Here is a 25278-nt window from a genome sequence, read left to right on the forward strand (position 1 = left end):
AATGAGATTAGGTGTTTCCTTAATATAAAAATGCCAGTAGATGTAAGATTCACATTTCTTTTTTTTTTTTTTAAGATTTTATTTATTTATTTATTTGAGAGAGAGAGAGCACAAGCAGGGGGAGGGCGAGAGGGAGAGGAGAACCAGACTACCTGCTGAGCAGGGAGCCTGACGTGAGGCTCAACCCCAGGACCCTGAGATCATGACCTGAGCCAAAGGTAGACACTCAACCGACTGAGCCACCCAGGCGCCCTAGATTCATATTTCTTTACCTACTTTTCAATGGAGGGGAGACCACATTAATTATCATCATTATTATTTAGTATACTTTATAATCTTACAGACTTTTTATATTAAAATTATTATGATTAACTATAAGATTCACCCCAACTTTAAAAAAGCCACAATGAAACAGTGTGCATTGACAAATCAAAGAAATGCATGAAGATACGTGAGAACATAGAGCAAATGGCATTGCATGATCTGTGTTTATTGGGGGAGCATATTTAAAAGACAAATTCTAGACTATTGCTGTTGGCAATTCTAATTCGGAGGCTGTTTCTAAAGATGCTCCAGGTGATTGCAATGGGCTGTCCAGTTTGGAAACTGGTCTCTAAAAATCCCATAAAATTCCCGTGGTTTGTTTTTGCTGCTGTTGTTGTTGTTTTTCTTCTAGAGAGGAAACTAAGAATGGTAAACAGCCTGTAATTTGTCAAAGATCTCACACAGCCGGCTGTACCTAAGCTCTGACTCAGGACTGGCCTTCCGGCACTTTTTCCCGGAGGCTTCCCACCTGACCATCGTACCTCCTGGCTCCAGCCCAGGCTTTCCCAGATCCTCATGACCCCGACAGTTCCAGACTTCTGACATCATTACCTACTTACAAGAAGGAAAGTCGGTGTTCAAATCACCAATGGGAAGAGCTGGTTACAGCGGGAACTGGTCTAGGGGATTTCTGTTGGGGAATGAAGTTGCACACTCAAAACTGGTTTTACTTCCTTTGGGGTCTAGCAACTCTTTTGCTTCACATACCAAAATAAATTCCCCCCTGGGTTTCTGGTATTCTTTCAATCGCCTCTGTTTTCAACAATGTCAACATTAAAAATCAACCCAGCAGGCATTCAGCAGCAGGCAGGTGTGGTTGTGGTTGGCTTTAGTGTGAGACAAAAAGCAAGTCCCTACAAATCAAGGATCTCAGAGTCCCACGTATGCTCAGAATCAGAGATTCTGGAAACGCAAGAATTCTCACGCAAGAATTCTCACGCAATTCTCACGCAAGGGTGAAGAGAGACCGGCCGGACCTTCTGGGCAGCATTGCCACCCTAGCCAGGCCAGAGGGGCCAGGTCCAGGGGCCGGGACAGACACAGACTCGCCACAGACACCTCCAATGGTCCCCATTTCACGAAAGTGTTAGGACGTTGCAGACATGCCTTCACTCTTCATTTGGTCTCTGTATCTGCAAAACATCTGGTTGTGTTGAGCTGGACTTGTTTGGTCCCTTCCTTCCTAACTCCCAGAAACCCTTTGTCAGACAGAAGCTCATCCTCAGCCCTGACACAGAGAGTGGATGTATCTGGGCTGTTCTGGGGGAAGCAGGGCAAGGCCCAGAGCGTGGGACTTGTTGGTACTTGGTAGAACCATCATGTCTCCATGGAAACCAGGGACTCTGCAGAGGAAATGCTCACGTCCCTTTCCTGCTCGGATGCCATGAGGCTACGATTCTACGGGGCCGTACATGGCAACTCGAGCATCACTGTGGAAGTTGGCACCCACGCAGGGCTCTGCTCCGGTCCCGTGCCTGAGCTGGGACAGGCAGGCTTGCAGCTGCCTGAGGGGGATCAATTGGTCACGACCATGTGACCTTCATGGAGTGTGTTTACATTTTAGGGGGGGACACTGTCCAAGCATCAGTTCTGGTACAGAAATCAGAGGTATTAACACCTCCCGGGAGGATCACTGGCAGCTGGGGTGCGGGCTGATTACCTCTAGGGAGGCTTTGCCCTACTAAGTACAGGGAGACGGAGGGTGAGCAGAGAAGAGGGTCCTGAGTTAGGGACTTTCCTCAGCTGTAGAATTACTACTGATCTTGTATTTCTTCAAAGCACCCTGAAACTTTGCCCAGCCTTAAGAAGAAGGGAAATTTTGACACCTGCCGCAGCATGAATGAAACTGGACGACTTGTGAATACCGCGTGATCGCACTTACGTGAGGTTCAGAGCGGTCGGATTCAGAGAGGGGAAGCTGAGTGGAGGCTCCCAGGGGCTGGGGCCGGGGAGAAGGGGCCGTTGGTGTTTAACGGGCACAGAGTTCCCCTCTCGGGAGAAGGATGCTTCTGGGGCTGGATGGCGGTGACAGTTGCACAACAGTGTGACTACACTTAACCCCTCCGAACTGTACATTCAAATGGTTAGCTTGGTAAATATTATGTTTTATGTATCTTACCATAAGTTCCAAACAGAAAGTTATTTTCTCAAGAATATCCTGCCAAAGGGGCACCTGGATGGCTCAGTCCGTGGAGCGTCTGGTTCTTGGTTTGGGTGCAGGTCATGATCTCAGGGTCGGGAGATGGAGCCCCGTGTCGGGCTCTGTGATGAGCTGGGAGTCGGCTTGGGTTCTTTCTCTTTCTCTTCCCCTCGCCCCCACCTATGTGGGCTCACTCTCTCACTTTCTCTTTCTAAAATAAATCTTTTTTTTAAAGTATTCCATCGTAGATGGAACACAGGATGCAGTGTAGGTGCATTATAAAAATGATCCAATGATATTAAAAAAAATGTCCAAATGAACATCAGAAACGAAGCACGCTCCACCACAGTAATGGCATTTTGCTTTTTAAAAAAGCACTTGCAGGGGATCCTCGGTGGCTCAGCGGTTTGGTGCCTGCCTTTGGCCCAGGATGTGATCCTGGAGACCCGGGATCGAGTCCCACATCGGGCTCCGTGCATGGAGCCTGCTTCTCCCTCTACCTGTGTCTCTGCCTCTCTCTCTGTGTCTCTCATGAATGAATAAATAAAATCTTTAAAAAATAAAAATAAATAAATAAAAGCCCTTGCATGTGTGAAGACGTGCACGTAGGCAGCTCTGCAGTGCCAGAGGGAAACACCGCGGGCGGAGAGAAACCAAGTCACCAGCAATCCCTAATCTGCAGGAAGCAGAACGCAAGGCCGCGGTCCCGTTCAGGATCTGCAAGCAGAATTGTCTTAGCTTTTCACAGAAACGTGTGTGGTTTGTGTGAAGAACGCGGGCAGCAGGGAAGACGGCTGAGACCGGCCCCCTCCCCACGGTCCGTCCACCTGGGTTCAATTCTGGGCCCTCGCTCGGTACCGGTGGCGCTGCCAGTGCAGGTGTGGCACCCGGGGCGGCGGGGACAACGCGGAGCCGGCCCGAAGCAAGAGCTGCGAGCAGCGGTGCTGGTCGGACGCCTCTCACCATCTGTCACTTCTTCATCTTATACTTCGGAGATGCACACGAGCCTCTGGTGGGGACTGTGGGGTCTCCCCGGCAGCGGGGCAGCAACTCAATGCCATGTGCACAGGGACCTTGCCCCTGGCTGGAGGCGCAGGATCACAGCCCAGTCTGCTGCCGCAGGGGCCACTTCATTGCCCCCCGTGGCCTCCGAGGCTCCGCACGTGGGTGCATGCACAGGTGTGGGGTCTGCCCCCGGCCCTGCCCTGGGGAGCTGCTGTCAGCCTCTGCCCTTCTTTCCCCTGCACCCCCGTCCCAAGGAGCGGCTCCCACAGACCCGTGGAGACCAGGCCTCGGGGGAGCCCGGGTTCGGCCTGAACCGTTCAACCCCACAGTGGAAGGCAGCATCTCACCTGATCCCGGCTGTGGGGCCGCGAGGCAGCTGCGACCCACCTGCCCGCCCCTCCCCACCTGCCCGCCCTCGCCTCTGCGCACAGGTCTCATGCTCCCAAGGTGTGACAAGCACCTGACCCAAACGGCTCCTGCCTCCGGGCAGCGGCCAGCACCGAGGCCTGGGAGACGGTGTCCTGGAGACCAGCCGGCCAAGGAGGTGACCTGAGCAGACCACAGTCAAGGTCTGGTGCACATGAGCGCAGCCAGGGGAAGGGTTGGGGACTGTGCCCACTGCTCCCGGGACACGCACAGCCACAGAACAGCACGCGGCGCCCATTAACCGAATGATCACCCCGAATAAAAATGTGCAGAATGAATACAGGCAGGGTTGGCTCACGGCCCGCCCCTTTGAGCCCCCTTCCCCTTCCCAGACCTAAACACTGGGCTTTTCCGTGTAGGCTCTGGGCTCTTTGCCTCTATGACTATGAGCACACACGCACACACGCACACGCACACACAGAGATTTTCTTTTCCTTTCTCCCCACAGGAATGTCCTTAAATCTTAGGTTCCTCCTTGAAGAGACCCTGACTCATGCTTTTCTATCACAAAGTATCCCATGACTACCATTCCCCAGAAGGCGGTAAGGGCGTAGGGGCTGCCCTCCCGACGGAGGGAGGGCCGGAGACTGTAAACCCGAGGCCTTTCGGGTCAATCACTTCTGTTCGTGCATTTCTTCCGGACGGTGTCTGGTTCTCTCTGCCGCACACCGGACCCTCCTGGTGGGAAAGGAAGGGGGCTCCCACACAGCCCCTCGCTCAGACCTCACTGACTAGGCCGGGGGGTGGGGGGTAGGGACAAGCAGGGAGAGCACGTGACGGTCACTGTGATGGGGAAGGAGGGTGAGACGGAGCAGCTCAGAGGTCCCCAGCCACTTTCAGGGTGATGTGTGGAAGTCAGGGAGGGCTTCTCAGAGGAGGTGATGGGGAACATGAGCACAGCTCACCGCCAGGAACTTCAAGCCCCCAGAGGCAGGGAATGTTCTTCACCCCTGCGGTGCTCAGCACACCATTGTTACGTCGTTAAGTATTGAAATGCCATCAAGTGGATCTGTACTGAGGAAGCCAGCCAAGTTACACATCCAGCCCAGTGCCTGTGAGCGGTCAGTAGATGTGGCTGTTCGCATTCCCCTCCGTGCACCCCGTATGGGGGGCAACGTGAGTCCAGCCCCGGTCCCTCTGCCAGTCTGTGTGAACACCACAAACACCAGCACCGTTGACCCCTGGGAATGCTGTCCCCCCATTTCACACATGGGGGAACAGAAGCCAAGAGTGTCCCAGGCAGCAGGTGCCAAATCTAACCGGCTGTGAACAAAGGGAATGGGCGGGAGAGATCGGAAGGGCTGGGCCTCAACGGGAGAGGTGGCCCTGAACTTGGCCTGCAGCTTCCGGAGGGCGGATGGCTACGCGAAACAGAAGCTGGAGGCTCCGCGCAAGCCTAGACACGATGGGTGCATCCCAGCCTGCCGCCCACCCTCCCTTAACCGGCAGGCACTGCAGCATATTCCCCCCAAAACGGAGCCAAGGAGCCGGGGTCTCTCCTCACTTGGCCATCTGTGACCTTCGCCTCCCGGTCAACGAGACGGACAGCTCGATTTTCTTGATGCTTCTTAGCAGCACGAGCCGGGGGCTGGGAGCCGTGCGGCTGCTGTCCCGTTTCCAACGCCGCCCGCCCGCCCGCCCGGAGGCTCTCTGGTGGCGGTGCCTTCTCGCCCTGGCTACTTGGGACTCCGCCGCCGCCGGGGGCCTTGGGCCACACAGCGAGGCAGCCTGCACCCTGACATCCCCGGTGTGGATACAGAACCGAGGGCGAAAGAACGGAGCTGGCACCGTCAGGTGCCGGAGATTAAGGAGAAAACTGCTAGTGGGGAAGGGAAATCGAGTCAGCGGGAGGCAGACTGGACCCCGGGGGCCGGAGGCTGGAGTGTCGGCGACTCGGGCAGGGCCGGGGCCCCTCATACCTGCTACAGCCACCTGGAAGCCAGCACACCTAGGAGTCTGGGGCTTGCTCTCACAACCTCACCAGACGGGCAAACACTCTGTAATGCTTGTTCTCACGCAACGTTTTCTGCATTTTCTGCATTTCTCCCTCTGAAAATGCCCCCTCCCCAGACTTCCACGCACTGTGGAATCCCCACCTCCCCCCAACCATGGTTTTCTTTCATGCTCCCTTCACCGCCCATCTTCTCTGGGATTTGTTAGAAGCCTTCTTTCCCTCCAGATCCCATTCCCCGCCAGGGCCCCCGCAACCATTTCTGTGCAATCACCTGCCCCCCGAGAGCCGACACCTGCCTCTGCCACCCGTGAATGCCTAGGGATTAGCTTCCTGCTCGGAGCAGCTTTAACCAGTGAGTGAGGGTGTGGGGAGGAATAACCCCAGCTCCCACATCCCCCCTCCTGGGGAGTCCTGGGGCTTGTCTCCCGGGGCTCCCCACGCAGTTCAGCGCGGGGTGTCCCCTGTGGCCTCACGCCCCCAGGGAAACCCGAAGCCAGCCGCTCCTTACGCTCAAACATTCCCGCAACCGCCGTTTCCTGAATCAGATGCACCTCCCCTTTAGCCCATCTCCACGTACAATGCAACTTGGACCTAGTCCGAACCGGAAATCTAGCGCCTTCGGTCTACTACCAGGCGGGCTGGCTTTGGCTTCTAATTATCCCTCGAGTCCGTGTCCCTTCCCTCCTTCTCAGGACCTCAGCTGGGATCCCAATAGCTCCACCTGCCTCGCCTGGTCTTCCCGCGGCCAGTCCCTTCTCCATCCACCTTCCACACTTCCCTCCGGCTGTTCCACTTACTTCCCCCGATTCCAGTCCTCCAAAGCCTCCCTACTGCTAAGGACGTGCCCCAACACCGACCGGCGTGATGTACGCGTACATACCCTTCCAGCCCCAGCACTGGCACCGGCCTGGCCCAGCCCCCGCCCCAACCACGTCCCCATCAGAGCACCTGCCGAGTGTCATGGTAACCACCTGTGTGCCCATCTGCCTCCCCAGCCAGATGTGTGCAGGCGGCCTCCAGAGAGCCCATTCCTCGCTGCACCCCAAGCCACCAGAAGACCTCTGGGCACATAACGGGAATTGAATGAGTGCACTTGACCCGGCCTGTGAAAGAATCAATGCATTTGAATGTAATAAGCCCTTGCATATGTTTCTATTCACCCGGCATCTTAACCCTCCTGGGTGTCTGGGGACTGCGCTAACTCCAGAGCTTCATGAGAGGCAAGGACACCCTGCGGCAGGTGCTGAATACGTGGCGGCCTTGCTCGCCCAGGCTCCCTTGCAGCTAGGTCTGCGACTGAAGCTCTGCCAACCTGACCCAGGGCTGGTGGGACAGCGGGACCGATGGTGGGGCCCAGGGTGAGAAGGGCAGGGGAGGGAGGCCCCTGCTGCCCAACCCTAGCCTGCCTGTCTGTCTCTGTGCATCTCTATGTCCCTCTCTCTGGCAGGGCTGCCACGGAATCATCTGGAAGGTGCTGCATTGGCACAGATGGCGCTTTGCCGGTGGTGGTGAAGGCCAGCAAGCCTGGTGTCTCACACACATGGCCACGGCACAGGGGTCCACATCACACCAGACCTCAGGCACAGTTTGCACAGTGTCCCTGGGAGCTGAGCTCCCGGCCCAGGCCCCTGTGAGCTACCCACCGTCCCCCTGGGAAACTCCTCTGTTGCCTAACCAGCCAGAGCTGCTGCTGTTGCTCATGAAAACTGAGTCACTACGAAAGCTGCTTGCAGAATTATGAAAATTAACGACAGACAAAACATGTTTAAATCTTTAGGATTGATGGGAACTCGAGCTATCCTCAGATATTAGCTAACACCACGCCTCAGCCTGACAACTGAAGGACTGAGACTCCCCTCCTTGTAGGCTGGGAAGACTCAGCCCCGTCTGGAAACCAGGCCTTCGGACTCCCAGAGGCCCCACCAGGGGCTCACTTCCCGGGAAGCCGTAGCTGAGAGCTTCCTAGGAACATGCATCGAGGTGGAAAAAAAGGAAGGCTGGACAAGAAAAGGGGCTCCACATCGCATGTCGTCAGGGAAATGCAGCTGAAATCGAGGAGACAGCCCTCCCCACCCGCGAGCGTGGCCGAAATCTGGAGCCGTGGCCACACCGGGTGCTGGGGAGGCCGTCGGAGCCACAGGAGCGCTCAGCCCTGGGAGGGGGGGGCTGCGGAACGGGCCGCCACCCCAGAGGAGCAGTGGGCAGTTTTTTTTTTTTTTAATTTTTTTAATTTTTATTTATTTATGATAGTCACAGAGAGAGAGAGAGAGGCAGAGACACAGGCAGAGGGAGAATCAGGCTCCATGCACCGGGAGCCCAACATGGGACTCGATCCCGGGTCTCCAGGATCGCGCCCTGGGCCAAAGGCAGGCGCCAAACTGCTGCGCCACCCAGGGATCCCTAGTGGGCAGTTTTTAATCAAACTGAACCTCTTACCATATGACCCAGCAATCGCCCTCCTTGATACCCACACAAAGGGTTTCGCATCCACACAAAGCCTGACCCAGACGTGCACGGCAGCTGTGTTCAGATTCGCCGCAGCTTGGAGGCAACCAGGAGGTCCTTCAGCCAGTGAACCCTGGTTCACCCAGACAGTGGAACACTCACTACCCAGCGCTCAGAAGGGATGAGCCATCAAGCCATGAGGAGACGGGGAGCAACCTTGAGGGCAAATCCCCAGGTGGAAGAAGCCAATCTGAAAAGGCCACATGCCGTCTGGTTCCACCTACGTGACGACCTGGAAGAGGCAAAGCGATGGAGGCAGGAAAGCGATCAGCGGGCTGAGAGCCGAATCCAGTCGCAGCCAGACAGAGAAACGTGTCCACGTGACTCGCCGACGACTCGGGGCAAGTGGCACGAGAGGGTATTTATTAGAATTTCACTCTGCATTGCGACACCGCCCTTCAGATCACCTCTGCGGTTGTGCAATCCCTGCCCTATAAATACCGAGGCACTCCCGCCTCTGGCAGCCCCTGGAAGCCTCCAGAAGCCTCAGGAAGCCCGGCCTGCGAGGAGCCTCTCTCCCTTCTCTGGGCATCCCGGCCCAGCCTGCGGCCGTCATGAGGCCTCTCTACTTGCTGCTGCTGCTTCTGTGCCTTCTCTTCTCCTACCTGCCCCCAGGTGAGCTTTGAGCTTCGCCCTGCGCCGGGGGTCCAGGGTCTGAGCTCTGATGACAGCCGCCTCTGCTGTCCCGGGGTGGGGACGTTGCAGGAAACCATCCCCAAGGTTGAGCAGCCGGTTTAGGCAGCCGGCGGTGGGCAAGCTGCTGAGCCTGGGACCTGAAGAGCGACCCCCCAGAGCCCAAGGGCCCAAGCCTGCAGGGAGCACCCTGGGTTGATGCCCCCAGTCCTGCAGGGAGCACCCCGGGCGTAGGCTCCCTGGGCCTGCAGGGAGCACCTGGGGTTGACGTCCCAGTCCTGTAGGGAGCACTCCTGGCTGATGCTCCCGGGCCCACCGGGCAGCCCAGCGGCCGGGGGACAGACTCAGGGCTCCATCCCTGACTGTGTTTGGGGCCCCTTGCCCTCAGGGCTTGGCCGGGACGCGCAGCCAGTGTCAGGCAGCCCGGGCATCTCCTGTCCCCTCCGTCTGTGTCTGGGACGTCTAGGAAGTATCCTCTGTGGAAGGGGACCAGTTACTCCATCCACAACACGGCTCCTCGCGTCCAGAGGCCAGCCTCCCATCCATCCGGTTGAGAGACGTGTAGGCTGTCGGCTCCGGCTCACCCCGGTCGCCGGGTGGGGCCTCCCAGGTGGCCTGCTGCAAGCAGGTGCCACCTGCCCCTCCCACGAAGCCAGCTCACCCTGCACCTTTGACTCACCTCACGCAGTCAGGGTGCACAGGTGGTCTTCAGCCTTCCTTGGGAGGCCCTCCCGGCCTCTGCAGAGTGGGAAACCTCCCCCGTGCCCAGGAGGGAGCTTCCTGTGAGGCCAGAAATGCCAGCTCCCCTGGGTCAGAAAAGCAGCGTGCCTGGTGGAGGAGGATGCGGGACGCTGCACAGTTGAACCAACCGGGCGACACGTTTCATCGTGGCCTTGAGCAAATCATGCATCTCGTGCCCGAGCTCTTTCTCGGGTCACGCTGGGTGGGGGGACACGTAGAGCACGAAAGCTCCAAAATCCTCTGAAAGATGCCACTGTGCTTCTCTGCCGCCCGCGCTGGATCCCGCAGACGTGCCACAGCTGCTCCGAGCGTGACTCAGTCCCCCCTCCTGGAAAGTGGGCACGAAAGTGTTGCAACGCAGCGTTTGCACGTCTGCAGCCTGGCCCCACTCGAGGGGTGGAGGAATCGGTGTAGCGAGTCGCCACCACTTTTTTTTTTTTTTTCCAAGACAATGGAAAATACGGGTGCCTGCCGCACAGGGAGCGTACACGCTGGTTTCAGCTGCGCGTGGGCACGTGTGCGTTAGTCCGGAGCGGCCCGGCCCCACTTCTGACCGCGGGTCAGCGCAAGCTCGGAAAAGCCAGGGCCCCCCTGGTAGCTTGAAGGGTTCCTTGCAGCCTGCCGCCGCCTCCTCGGACGATAAGCATCTCCCTGGACGCAGAGAACGTGAAAGGGTTGCCAAGGCTACTCAGGGGCAGCCAAATGTCCTAGGCAGAGGGAGGCGGAGAGCACGCAGGGCCCACTCAGCCGCCCCAGGAGCAGCCTCCCTGGCCGCCCTCGGGGGGCTGAGTGCTGCTGCCCGCAGGTGCTGCCCTGGGACGCACCCCGAGCCCTCTCAAGGGATCACTTCACCCCCTCCTGGGGGACCCCGGAAGGCTCATCCCCTCACAACACGGGGAAGCCAAGGCTCACACACCCCAGTGAATGACAGCGGGGTCACAGCAGGAGACCAAGGCTTGACATTCTCTTTTAGCAGTTTTTGTCTCTATCAGGAAAAAAAAAAAAAAAAACAAAAAAAAAACAAAAAAGAGTTGCCCCCTTTTATCCTATAGAGATCTTCTTTCTGTGAACACAGACTGATGTCTCATGACAAGGCCACGTGGGTCCCCTGCATCAGCTGGATGAGAACCCAGGTTTAGAAATCAGGATGGGTTGAGGCTGTGCCCTCACTGACTCAACAAATATTTATTTGTTTATTTTTAAAGATTTTATTTATTTGTTAGAGAGAGACAGAGAGAGAGCACAAGTGGGGGTGGGGCGGAGGGAGAAGCCGACTCCCGGGGCTCAGCAGGGAGCCCGACGCAGGGGCTCGATCCCAGGGCCCTGAGATCATGACCTGAGCCGGAGGACAGACGCGTCACCCACTGAGCCGCCCAGGGCGCCCCTGACGCAACAGACATTTAGTTAAAGCCACTTACCGTGTGCAGGCATTGCCCTGGGAACAGGGGAAGAGCCAGGAAAACACAGTCCTGGATCGCATGACCTGACGTTCTAGAAGCAGAGCATGACAAGAAACCCAGTTTTATAATTAATTGTGTAATTACCACTGTGTTGTGACATGCCACTAAGTACAGGGTGCCGAGGGAGCACGTGGCGGCGGGGGGGGGGGGGGGGGGGCGGCACGGAGCTGCTCTCGAGGGGCCGGAAGGCTTCCTGGAGGAAGCTGAGAAGGAAAGGAAAGATGGAAATCATTCTGGTGTTCATGGCATTTGAGAAAAAAAATTTTTTTTTTTTTTTACTTCCTTCTTGCCATTCAAAACTCAGGATGCGTCACGTAACATTCGGATTTGTATCTTCTGTTAAGAGCACAAGCAAAGGAAGCCACACTCCCCCAAGCAGCAGCAGCGAGCTCCCGCGGCGGCTCCCCGGACGGGCGCTTGCCCCCAGGTCCCCGCAGGCCGCACCGCTCCCTGTCGCCCTGCCTCAGCCTACTTCACCGACTTTCCGGGCGGCCTGGCCGCGGTGGCACCTGCACGTGCTGCCCCGAGTTACCCGAACTAGTGCCAGGAGGTAGGGCGCGTGGGAAAGAGACAAACCACACGGAAGGGATATCAGGGGTGAGAGCCCGGAGGGGAAGAGCAGCAAACCCCGAAAGCTCTCATTTTAACTTCACCCCACCCACCCTCTCCCCAAACTGTGGGGAAGGATAAATCATTATCTTCCTTCTGCGCATAAATACCTCGGCCAGACCCACAGGACGGCTAACAGGCAGAGGGAGGACTCGAACCCGGGCCTTGCACGCCCTCCAGGCACCAAGTGTGGGGACAGAGGGGGTCGCGGGGCCGGGAGGCTCTGGGGCCGCCCCGAGTGAGGTCTTGTGCGGCAGGAAACCGCAGGTGTGGGTGGGCCCCAGGCTTTGTAGACTGGGAGACTGACAGTCAGGTGGTTCGTGGGCTGGAGGCGGGCCAGCCGACAGCAAAGTGGCCCCGGGGTCACGGGGAGGATGTCCCGCAGCCGCTGCGCCCTCTCCCAGGGCTTCGCGCCTCGCTCGAGCACAGCTGACCAAACCCGGGGGACGGAGGCACAGGCCACTCCTCAGGATCCTCCCTCCTTCCCTTCCGGGGCACTGAGCACCCTCCCGGGTGTGTGGGACCTCAGTTTCCTCACCTTTAAAATGAAGATTTAGGCAGTAGGACGCCCCGCTCGTGCACCCTTGCTCACACCTGAGTGTCTCACTCCGCGGTCCCCACCCCAACCTGCTTGCCCAAATTCCTTCCACTTGTCTGACCTCTGGCACCAGCCACCAGGAATGCACCTGCTGCGGCCTGTGGGTCCCGTGGAGGAAAACGCCTTCCCCCTCACCTCAGACACGAGGCCCCGCGGCCCCCAAACCAGGCCCCGCAGAGGGCACCTGCTAAGGCACCTGTCCCCACAAAGCAGTTGTGCAAATGTCATCTGTCCAAAGGCGCCAGCATGTCTCGCACGCACACGGGGGCGGCTGTCCCCACTTTGCACATCTGTTCGGAGCTTTTCTTTTTGGCGGCGAGTCTCAGAAAAGTCACCTTTCAAGTCCCCGGGCAGCCTGGAACAAGAACTGGATCCCCGATGTGGCCCCAGACCCCGTATCCTCCTGGGTGTGGACCGCAAGAACCACGGAGGCAGGACCTGGATTAGAAACCCCCGTGAACTCACACCAGGCTTTGCCGACAGGGCCGAGCGGGCCGTGGCCAGCCGAGACCTCGTGGGCCGCGTGTCTGCGGAACTGGGCCTCGGGCCTTTGGTCCCGTTCCAGCCCCGTCTGGAGTTTGGTGGCCTGTCCCGCAGGAGTCCCCGTGCGCTGCTTCCGTCCCCAGACAGCCGAAGCAGCCCCGGAGAGGGCGCCTGCCGGCTCGGGGGCTAGGGACCCGACGCCTGCTGTGCACTTGGGTCCTGGTCTCGGGGTCCCGGGCTGGGATGGAGCCTGGTGGGGGCCGGGGGGGGGGCAGGCTCAGCCGGGAGTCTGCTTCTCCCTCTCCCTCTGCACCCCCTGCACCCCCGCTCTCCTCTCTCTCAAATAAATAAAATCCTTAAAAAGACGAACCAAGGAAGATTCCCAGAGCTGAAGTCAGTCCTGTAGCCTCCAGCGCAGGCCTCCGTGGAGGGCCCATCTGCTCGAGGGCAGGGCCTCCCCGGCAGGACAGAGCAGGGGAAGAGCCTCCGCTCACCCGCCGTGACCCCCCGGTGACTCCGGTAGGTCGTCCTGCCCCTGGGACTGTGTCGCGCCGCTGCCCGCCACCAGGTGCCCGTATGCCCCGCCGTGGGCAGGGGTGTCTGCAGCCACCGTGGCCGAGCCGGAGAGGCCTTCCCTGGCCTGCGTGTCTGCTCCTCACCCGCCGCAGCCGGGGCGCCCAGGCAGCTGGGGGTCCCGCTGCAGACCTGCCCGCAAGCCCCCTCCGGCAGCAGCGTCCTGGGCAGGAGCGCCCGGGGCGGGGGGGCCTCCTCCTTCGCAAAGCCCCTTATCATTCTGGCCACTCGCTGTCCTCTCACCCCAGCCTGGTGGCGTTTTAGCCCAAGCAACTGACAGCTTGAGTCCACAGCTCTCCAGTTTTGCCTTCCAGCTCTGCTGGGGGGGGGGGGGGCCCACTCGCGCCGCTGACCGGCGCCCACACGTCCGAGCAGAATGACAGCCTGAGCTCATGCCATGCATCCGCCCCATCCCCTCACTCCGTCCCCCTTCTCTCCCCTCCCTGTCTCCCGTTCCTCAAAGGCTCTCGAAGAAGTTTTCTTTCTGTGGCTCTTCTATGCAAAGTCTGAAGGCCTCCCTCTGTGTTGATCTTCTTCAAAAAGAAAAAAATTGTATTTATTTATTTGAGAGAGAGAGAGAGAGCACAAGCAGGGGGAGGGGCAGAGGGAGAAGCAGACCCCCCAGCTGAGCAGGGAGCCCGATGCAGGACTCGATCCCAGGGCCCTGAGCTCGTGACCTGCACTGAAGGCAGACGCTTCACCGACGGAGCCACCCAGGCGCCCCTGCTGATCTTTATGGTTTCACCTACTGCTCCGTGAGCCACCAGCGTCTGGCCTGCGCAGGGTACGTTCCCTGAGTAGCGTGGAAAGGCGTGGTCCCTGCTTTATGCAGATACCTCTTCCGATGACCCCCAAAATCCAGCCTCTCCGTGCTCGTGCCCAGACCCACTCCTTCCCCTCCCTGCCCTCTCCCGCGACGGACCCACTGAGCTCCCCGCCACCGAATCCAGCCTCCTTCCTTCAACCAACACCTGTTACTGCCGCCAACTAGAGCAGTCGTTGGTGTTGCAGCTGCATGGACGCGGGACGACGGACAATCCAGCCGTAGTGGGTCAATAAATGTACGCTTGAAAGAGGCCCTGCTTTGGGGCAAGCATAGAAACCGGCACACGCCTGCTTTCCCAACGGGCCCGCCCCCTCGGCTCCGCCTCACCCCTCATTCTTACCCAGAAGCGAGTTTTCTCTTTTTCCACATTCCTCTGGTTTATGGTGCTCCAGTGACCGTCACAGGATGAGCTGGATGGCATTTCCCAGGCCAGCTTGGTGAGGACCTAGACAGGAATAAGCCCCAAGTCCCGGGGAGTGCTGTCGCCCTCGGGGAAGGGGAGAAGAGCGGGTGCGAGTCACCCCCGAGCCCACGGGCAGGGTGCACTGCACCCACGTGAGGACGGGGCAGGGCACCAGCGACTACACGCACCGTGGGGCGTGCACAGCTCCGGAAATATGCAGACCTTTCAGAAGCAACTCTTACTTGTTTTCCTTTTTTAACTGCAAAACATCACATGCATCCAGAAAAGAGCATAAACCAGGAATGTACGACTTAATGAGTTATTATGAAACAAGCAGCCGGGGACCAGGGTTTAAGTCAAGACGTAGGACCTGGCTGGCACCTAAGAAATACCCCTGCAGGCTTCTCGGGCACCCGCCCCTTGCTCCGTCCCGGGGGGAATCCTCGCTTGACCTTTCTGGTAACGACTTCCTATATTTCTGGTACTTTTGCCACCTCGGCACTCGTGCTGAATAGTACAGCTCGGCTTGTGTGTGCTTCTCAGTTGGCTAGGTACATGCGGGAGGGGCTAGTGTATCCTAGGTTATTCACATATTAGATAGATAGATAGATAGATAGATAGATAGATAGATAGATAGATGATAGCACAAGAAGTTGGGGCACCTGGGGGCTCAGTCAATTAAGCATCTGCCTTCGGCTCAGGTCATGGTCTTGGGGTCCTGGGATCGAGCCCCATGCTCGGCTCAGCTGGGGAGTCTGCTTCTCCCTCTCCCTCTACCCCTCTGCCCTGCTCATGCTCTCACTCTCTCTCTCTCAAATAAATAAATTTTAAAAATCTAAAAAAAATCACAAGAAATTTATAATTTTGATAGATAATGCCACATCGTTAAGCGTAAAGTTATTTTTTTTTTCAATATGAATATCCAGGTGTCCCAGAACCAGCTCTGAGGAGGCCACTCCCCACTACTATTCTCCTAAGTGGATGGTCTACACTGATTCTGCACACATGCACCTGGGTCCCTTTCTCTACTCTTTACTCTGTTCCATTTGTATGTTTTGTCCTTGTGTCTTTACCACACTCTAATTGCAGTGGATCTATAATTAGTCTCAAATCCAGTAAAGCAAGTCCTCCTACCTTCTTCTCCAAGAGTGTCTTGACTATTCTTGGTCCTTTGAATTTTCACATAAATTTTAGAATAAACTTGTCAAGTTTTACTGCAAAAATCTTGATATTTTTGTGGTATTGAGTTAAATCTACAGATTAATCTGGAGGAAATTAACATTTGAGAAAAAAAATTAATCTTCCAGGGCTTAACCATACCACTTCCACTTATTCTGTTTTTCTTTAATTTATCAAAGAATATTATATTTCTTGCATATAGAAGTATTGTATTTTCTTAGATTTAATACTAGGTATTTGATATTTCAATATGGTGATTCATTTTAATTTCATTTATTTTCATTTCAATATGGTGATTTATCCATTGGTTGCCAATACACAGAAGTAAAATTGATTTTTTTATATTGATCTCATATACAGAAAACTAAATTTAAATTAAATTTGCTTTTAATTCCTTTTAGACTGTCCACATATAATCATAATGCCTGCAAATCGTGACAATTTTATTTTTCCTTTCAATTTTATATCATTTTTCTTTCCTTCTGTTATTTCCATGGTTAGTATCTCAAGTACAACGTTCAATGCAATTGATGATCGAAATTAGGCTGGTCTTGCTGGGTATCTCAAATGAAAAGTTTTCAATGTTTGACCATTACGTGTACTGCTGGTTATAGGCTTCTGCAGATTTTCTTCATGAAATCAAGGAAATTCCGTCTAAGTTCTTATCATACATTAGTGTTGACTTTTCCCAATGTTTTTCTGCATCTGTTGGGATGATCATAGGATTTTTCTATTTTAACCATTAACAGGCACAGGTTGATCTTCAAATGTTCAATGAAAGCTTGGATTTATGAAATAAACTGAACCTGGTTTTATTTATTTACTTATTCTGTGTGCTGACATTTTATATAGGATCATTGCCTCTCTGCAGGTCAGGGAGGTTGAGCCGTAGTTTGCCTTTTCTTTCCTTGCTCATCTCTTTAGATGGTGATATTAAGACCATGTATGTTGGTATCATACCATGAGCTGGTGAATGTTCTTTCTCTTGCCATTCTGAAAAACAGTGTGCTGTGTAGACACTATTTCTTATTTGTTGCTTGGTAGGATTTGCTACCAAGCCATCCGAGCCAAGAGTCTCATTTACGGATTCGATTTCTTTGATAATTATGGGACTATTTATATTTTCTACTTCTTGTTTATTTTAGTGAGTTGTGTTTTTCTAAGATTTTTTTTATCTCAACTAAATTTTCAAGTTTGTTCAAGTCTGTTCTATTTTGTTCTATATGGATAGAATATTTCCAATTTTTCTATTTCCATGAACTATTCAAATTTCTAAATGCCTAATAATTTTAATTTTTTATATTACTAGAAGGGCACTGTCCTTGCTTCCTTCCTGTCTGCCTTCAGTCTTTTTTTTTTTAAGATTTTATTAAAAAAAAGATTTTTTAAATTATTTATGCATGAGAGACACAGAGAGAGAGAGGCAGAGACACAGGAAGAGGGAGAAGCAGGCTGCCTGTGGGGAGCCTGATGCAGGCAGGACTCGATCCTAGGACCCCAGGATCCTTGCCCTTAGTCTTGACAAGGGAATTCTCTACTGTCAGTTCTTTTTTTTTTTTTTTTCTTTCTACTGTCAGTTCTGACTAAAATTTGAAAACCAGTGGCCCAGAGACCCTTGATTCTTTACTGGGCATTAGATGCATCTACGATTTTTTTTTTTTTTTAATCTTAGCACATAAACTCTACAACAGTACCCTACAACAGTTAAGTCCCTATTTTTAAGAGTATCTCAGCTGACTGAATGTGTATGCAGCATGGAGAACCACTGGTCTACACCACAATCTCTCAACCTTGGTGCTACTGACATTTAGCACCAGATAATTCTCTATTACGAGGGCTGTTCTGTGCATCCCATTCTCTGGCAGCACCCCTGGCCTCCACCCACCAGATACCTGTAATATCCACCCCACATATCCCACAGTTGTACAACCAACAATGTCCCCAAACATTGCCAAATATCTAGTCACGAGACACTCACAGTTCTAGGTCAGATGAGATAGCTGCAACAGGGATATGGATTAAGTAAGAGGACAATCTCAATCGGTATGAAAACCATCTTTCTGATAAGTAGAGACACATGACATTTGAATGGACTGTTCCCCAGGATGGTGATGGCCTGTTGTGTTACTCAGCTGGAGCGGACATAAGAAAATAGCACAGGGTGTCTCCCTCAGCAACAGAAATCAATTCTCTCCCAGTTCTGAAGGCTTGAAGTTCAAGGTCAATGTGTCAGCAGGTTAACATTTCTCCTGAGGCCTCTCACCTTGGCTCACGAGCAGCCACCTATTGTCATGCCCTCACGTGGCCTTTCCTCTACGTGTACACGTCCTTCTTTTTGTCCAAATGTCCTCTTGTTATGAGGATACCAGGCCCATTGGATTCGAGACAACTTTTATGACCACATCTAACCTTCATCAGCTCTTGAAAGGCCCTGCCTCCAAATGCAGTCACATGCTGGGGCGCTGGCCAGTGAAGAAAGACATCAGCATGCACATTTTGGTGGAGGCGACACAAGTTCAGTCCATAAGACCTATCCATGGAGGCAAGCAAAACGGTGGCTTGATAGTCACTTACTGGGAAGAGCGTGGGCAGTTCGTTCTCTATTGGATCGAGTAGAAGACTCATCTAGACACCTTCTGACGATGAGATTCTGAGATATTGGGAAGAAAGCAGAAACAGTGAAACCGGTTCCAATGAAAGCGTTACGGCGTGGCCATACTCTCAAGGTGACCTGAAAGGATCCCAGATTTCAGCAAAGATGTGGAGGGGATGGTACAGCGAGGCAGCATGGGAGTGGGGTGGGTAGTTTAGGAATGCTCCCAGAGTCGGGAACACACTTCAGCATTACTGAAGCAAGATGTGTGTCTGGGCTTTAGTACGATGTAGTAGGATACTTCTTTGGGGACTAACGTGAATTCCCCGCACACCTTAAAGCTCCCTGGGCAGAAGGGAACTGCACCCACCCAGAAGCCCACTGCTCATCATTGGCTTCCGTTTGGCCACAGCTGGCAGGGACCTCAGAATGAGGGCCCCGTGCGATGCCTTGTCTCTGGAGCAGCCCCCGAGATACACTGAGTGCAAAGTTCTTGGAAGAGAAGGCTCTTCGACGTGCTTCCCAAAGGGTCACTTTATCAAGTGTTCTAGAGTCACCGTGGCCGCAAGCCATGAGTCTGAAGTGTTTTCTTTCTCTTCTCACAGGTGCTGGCTTCCTTACGGGTATCGGCCAGAGGTCTGACCAGTACATCTGTGCCAGGAAAGGAGGCACCTGCAACTTCTCCCCTTGCCCGCTCTTTACCAGGATCGATGGCACCTGTTACCGCGGGAAGGCCAAGTGCTGCATGCCTTGACTCTGAGCTGGGCCCGTTGGAGAGAGTGTGTGGAAGTCCATTGAGCCCAGTGAAGTATTTGTAATCGTTGTTTTAATAAAAGAAGACTTTTTTTTTTTAAGCATACCTCTTTCAGACCAAAATGAATCTTATCTCCTGTTGGAAGAAGTTGAGAAATTATGGAGGTCAGAGGGGCAGAGCCAGGGCAGGCCCATAGGGCTGGGGGTGCTGACCAAGCTTGAGCGATGTCACCTACATACATGTCATCACCAAACCAACGTGTGGGCGATGCAGGGTGTGCACATGAGATCCAGGACACCCGAGGAGGGGACGATGCACACGAGGCCCTCCCTGGTCCCAGCAGCAGCTCACCCCAAATGCCGCAGCCTCCACAGCCTCTTCTGTGAAACAACCCATCTGCAGGGCCCGGAGCTGCTGCCTTTCCTGCTTCCGGGGCCCACAGCCGTGGGTTGGTCCACCGCAGCCCTGCAGAGCCTCCGCTATGGCCATAGCACTCGTAGCTCCCATTCGCCAGGCCTCGTGCAGGGGCTGACGCTCCACAATCCCACAACCCGGCCAGGAGTCAGCGACCGAAGCACCGCTCACGGCCGCTGCTCCTCCTCCCACTCCTCCAGCCTCTAGACCCCTGTTGGTGAGCCAGGATGGCTCGCTTTCCCCCTTCGCCCAATAAATGTTTTACGACTCCCATGACACACGTGGTTCTGCTGTGTCCTTACTCTGGCAGCGACGACTTCATGCTCCACGTTGATAAATTATCAGCACAAATGAAAATCACACATTCTGAAACCTTTGCCCCCCTCCCCTAGACACAGTTTCCATCATTAACAGCCCTCTCTTGTGAGAGGAGGCTGGTTTGTGGTGTGGACGTGAGCCCCCACCGGGCCTTCTCTGTGACACTCACACAACAGGTGGTTAATTCCAGCGCATCTAGGCCTTTCCCTCACCCCAAAAAGCTAAGAAATAATCCAGGAGAGTTCTATTTTGAAAAGAAACCTCGGGGGGGCCTGGGTGGCTCAGTCAGTTCAGGTCTTGAGCTCAAGGTCCTGGGATCAAGCCCCGCGTCGGGCTCCCTGCTTCTCCCTCTCCCTCTGCCCTTCCTCCTTCCCCCCTCCTCCCTCCTCCCTGCTCGTGTCTCTCGCTCTCTCAAATAAATAAAATCATTAAAAAAGAAAAGAAAAGAAAAGAAAAAGGAAATCTCAGGCACGCCATCCACTTGCCTCTTCAAGATATGGAAGTCCTCCCTGGGAGCGTTCCTCCGGATGTTAAATCAAAAAACAGATTCCCAGATAAGCCCTTGCCACTTAGGGCTGCCAATGTTTAGGGTTTCCCAAGACCCCAGTTCCTCGGGCAGAAAAAAAAAAAAAAAAAACACATTCTGTGTTTATCTCACATCCGTTGGTGTTTACGAGGTTGTGGCGACTCCACCGGCCCTGCCGGGAGGACTTCAGGTGATCACAAGCAAACGCTCCTAGACCCAGGAAGACGTCACCATCGTCACCATCGACAGCGCCGCGCCCAGAAACAGCAGGCCCGGAACCAAGAGCCGAGCACGACGGTGGCAGCCCATCCCCCTCAGGGACCAGGGACGTCTGGTCCCAGGGCTTCCGTTACTGGGGTCGCCAGCCTTGAGTGCCCAGTTTAAAGGCTGCTTGCCCCCAGCCCCTTGCAAAGCCATGCCTGCGCCCTCCGGCCGGACTCTCCCGGGCATTTGCACTCACCGCCCCCACCTGCCCGAGGCATTTGCAGGCTTGCAGCTTGCAGAGCGCCGGCACCCCCCAAACCCTGTCCTCTGGTGACGAGGCCCTTGCCGCTGGCCACTCCCCCCCCCCCAGCAGGACCAGCGAGGCCAGCCCGCTTCTCTGTCTCCCCCAGGGATGCACCCTGGGCTCCCGGGTCACCGCCACTCCCCGCGTCTCAGCCTCCACCTGCGATCACCGGGACGCCGACGACGGTGCCCCAGCCACGGCGGAGGGGAGATGGCCCGGGGCCCGGGGCAGGGCTGGCCGGTGCCCGCGATCCGCCTGACTTCGGACCAGTGACAAGGCCAGTTCTGGCTCCGACCATAGCATCTGCTTAACGAAGAGCAAGTACTGCTTTGAGGCAGCTCCGGACACAGTTCCTGGCCCCGCTGCGTCCCCGCGTCCCTGAGGAAGGATGAGGCACATGCCCTCAGGGTCGGTCAACACGCCGACCCCCGGGTGAGGCGTGTCCACCAGAGCAGGTCGGTGGGCTGTAGGGACAGTGCGTGGGCGCTGTGGTCAGACAGGGCTTGCACGCGAACGTGAAACAACCAGCGAGGACCTGTAGCATCTCTGCAGCGCGTCCGCAGAGCCAGACCCTGCGAGCCGAATCCCTGGGAAAGGGGACCGTGTATCACCCCTCGGGCGCGACAGAGCCACGGGGAACACCGTGCGCCACACACGATTCGGCCTGGCTTTGCTTCAGCAATTTTTTTTTTAGGATTTTATTTATTTATTCATGAGAGACACAGAGAGAGAGAGAGAAAAAGAGAGAGAGACAGGCAGAGAGACAGGCAGAAGGAGAAGCAGGGTCCATGCAGGGAGCCCGACACGGGACTCGATCCCGGGACTCCAGGATCACGCCCTGGGCCCAAGGCGGCGCTAAACCGCTGAGCCACCCGGGCACCCATGCTTCAGCTTTTGTTTTGTTTTTGTTTTGTTTTTGTGTTTTTTTTGTTTTGTTTTTTTGTTTTTTTGGTTTTTTTCCATACTTCAGCTTTTGACAGCAAAAACACATGCAGACCAACGGCCTCCTGACTCCTGACTTGCGTCGCTGGGGAGCACTCAGGGCGTGCCACCCTGTCCAGTGAGGGAGCTGGGCTGCAGCTGCAGGGAGCGCTCTTGTTCTGATCTCACTAAGAGCCGGTGGTGTTCCCGGCTGTGTCAGCTTTCCCGGAGCGGGACCTCCCTGCTACTGGAGGGAAGAGGAGGCTACTCCAAATGCTCCTCCAACATAGGAGCACGAACAGGAGAGAACCCAAGCCCCTCGTGCACATGGCCACCCTCAGAGGTAAGGCTCCCGGATCAGTCTGTGGTCTCCAGAGAAACAGAACCAGCAGGAAGTGCATGTGTGCGTGTGTGCGTGTATATACGGCGAGCAAGAGCTTAAGGAACTGGCTCAGTTGGGGCCTCGGCGAGTCCAGACTCCAACGGAGGTGCGCCAACAGGCTGGAGATGGACACGAGAGCTGCTGTGCACGTCCAGAGGCTGGCTGGCTGCTAGGACAGGTCCTTCTTCTCTCTCGGGGGGGGGGGGGGGGGGGTGTCAGTGTGAGCTGGGGAGGCCTTCGACTGATTGGGCGAGGCCCACCCACATTCTGGAAGCCCATCGCTACCCTCAAGGTCCACGGATTCCAATGTTGGGCTGTATGCATGTTATTTGCTGCTTATTATGTTTTGATGCCTTTTAAAAAATATGAAAAAACAAAGAGGTCTTTCCTGTCTGGGGAGAGACGGCCCCGAGCAGGGCTAGCCGACCCTTAGAGCACAGCCCCAGCCAGGAGCGCGCCTCCAATGTGTAGACTACCCCACCTGGAGCCACGCTCCTCGGTGTGACCCGTGCACCCCGGCAGACAGTGTTGTCCTGACTCAGTCATCCCAGGGCCAGGGACCCGTGGGCTGCAGGCACCCCTCCAGCCTAAAGCACAGCAGCTCCACCCATGCTCATCTTCCTCACGTGGCCCCTAACCAGGGAGGGGGATTCCTGCAAGGGAAGCCCGCACGGCACCCCAGGTGGGCCGACCCCTCCTCTTCTGCACATCTAGTTGCCGTTGCTTTGGCCACTTGGGCCCATGGGGCGTCATGGCTCCCTGGAGACTGGTTCAACACTTTAAAAAAAGGGGGGGAAGAAGGACTAATTTATTGCATGCCCCCCCCAAATACTTGAGTTTTCCTGGCTGAATAAATCCCCCCCCCCCCCAGGGTCAGTAGGAGGACTCAGGAGATGCCTGATGCTGGGCAACAGCAGGACGGGCATTCCCTGTCCTCTCTGTCCTCGCTCTGGGAGGTGCGCACACGCCACCTCGTCCCACGGCAGGTGCCCAGGGGCCTGGCTGGCCGCCCGCACAGGGCCCCCCACCAGCTCCTTGTCTGCCTGGCTCCCGAATGAGCTGGTTTTTCTGCTCCTGTGGGTTGAAGAGCCTCCATCGGTGACACGGAGTCTGACTCAGCGGCGAATGAGCAAATACGTGCAAGGACAGAGGAGATCCCTGCAGTCGCTGGAAGCATCACAGCTGACAGTGAACAAGACCTGGCAAGCCATCCCCGGGCTCCGCTCGTCCCCACCACCTCTGGGACCCTGACTTTGCCTCCCTTCAAATCATACCACACGTACTCGTTCAGCCATGGAACATTTTGGGGAATTCACTCAACAAACTATCCCCGGTTTGGAGGAAACATCTCAGCTCATCAGGTCACAAACCAAATGCCACTAATGGTGTCTCAGTCCCAGTGCATGACTTTTTGGAAACCTTCAATTATTAAAGCATCTCCTCTGCTCATGAAGATGTAGGCTGGGCTATTTTTAAACTCGAATCTCACATCCTATTGGACATTCCTGCCCCATGTATAGGCTACACCTGGGGGGGCAGTGAGGGTTGGGAAGGGGGTCCTACCTCCGCCCCTTGCTTCCCTTGACTTAGGCCTTTGGATGGGGGGCTGCGTCACATCTGCTCTTCCAGAAGAACACACTTTACCAGATTAGCAGGATTTCTGCTCCATGGGCTGCTTATCGATGCCTCCCTACACTGGCTGCTTCCTCTGCGTCCCACGTACCTGACCCCAGCTCTCTGTGGGCTGCATTTGCTGGTCCTCTGAGGGCTCTGTGGAGCTTTCCCCCTCCATCCCAGGCCCAGGACATTGGGTCCAGGCTCAGACTGTCCCCACCAGCCTCCATCTGGCGCAGCCCTTGCCCCTGTCTTTTGATATCACCCAGTAGATGGCCCTCTGGTGACAGGCAATGAGGCGACCTGAGTCCAGCCATTTCCAGAAACGTCCAGACCCTTGAATGTAAACAGTGGGTCTCTGGAGTCTCCCACCAGCACAGCACCAAGGTCTCCTGGTCTTGCTGCGGGCCCCAGGGGAGTGCACAGCCTCTGCAGTTGTAACTCAGTGGTAGCCGCACCTGCGATTGTCACCTGCCACCACACCTGCAGAAGTAGGGAGGACACCTTGGGGGCTTGGGGAGGAGAGGAGAGGGTGAGATGGTGCAGCTCTGCAGAGGGTTGACCCTGGGGACGTCACAAAGATGGCAAGATGGCTAATTTCCTAAAAACACAGTTGTCAGCCGCAACATAGAAAAAGGAGAATCTGAAGGGACAGAGTGATTGTGCATGAAGCAATTTGGACTGTTATGACATTGAAAACCAGACATGCTTCACTGAGGTGTCGTAACGCGCGGACCGTGTCCATGCTTGGCTATTGTAGACCATAAACACGGGGTGCGTGCGTCCCTTTGAATGAGTGTTTTGTATCCTTTGGGTAAATACCCAGTAGTGCAATTGCTGGGTTGTGGGGTAGCTCTATTTTAGGTTTTTAAGGAACCTCCATACTGTTTTGCACAGTGGCTGCACCAGTCGGCATTCCCGCCAACAGCGCAAGGGGGTTCCCCTTTCTCCATACCCTTGCCAACAGCTGTGGTTTCTTGTGTTGTTCATTTTAGTCATTCTGACAGGTGTGAGGTGGCGTCTCACTGTGGTTTTGATTTGCATTTCCCTGGGGATGAGAGATGTCGAGCATCTTTTCATGTGTCTGTTGCCCAGCTGAGCGTCTGCATTTGGAGGAATGTCTGTTTGTGTCTTCTGCTCATTTTTTAATCGGATTATTTATTTTTTTGACTGATGAATGGATAAAGAAGATGTGGGATACATACACAATAGGATATGACTCAGACATAAAAGAATGAAATCTTGGGATCCCTGGGTGGCACAGCGGTTTGGCGCCTGCCTTTGGCCCAGGGCGCGATCCTGGAGACCCGGGATCGAATCCCACGTCGGGCTCCCGGTGCATGGGGCCTGCTTCTCTCTCTGCCTCTCTCTCTCTCTCTCTGTGTGTGA

At 55.2% G+C, this 25278-nt stretch overlaps 1 protein-coding gene across 1 annotated transcript; it reads left to right on the forward strand.

The window, feature by feature from the left end:
• Nucleotides 1-8756: 8756 nt before the first annotated feature.
• On the forward strand, nucleotides 8757-19359 carry DEFB1 (defensin beta 1). The gene is given in 2 exon segments (NM_001113713.1): nucleotides 8757-8969; nucleotides 19058-19359. Coding segments are annotated over 2 exon segments (210 nt in total). The 5' UTR covers nucleotides 8757-8908; the 3' UTR covers nucleotides 19207-19359.
• Nucleotides 19360-25278: the final 5919 nt, after the last annotated feature.

The sequence above is a fragment of the Canis lupus genome, chromosome 16 (genome assembly GCF_011100685.1).
Source record: "Canis lupus familiaris isolate Mischka breed German Shepherd chromosome 16, alternate assembly UU_Cfam_GSD_1.0, whole genome shotgun sequence".
In the NCBI taxonomy this organism is placed as follows: Eukaryota; Metazoa; Chordata; class Mammalia; order Carnivora; family Canidae; genus Canis; species Canis lupus.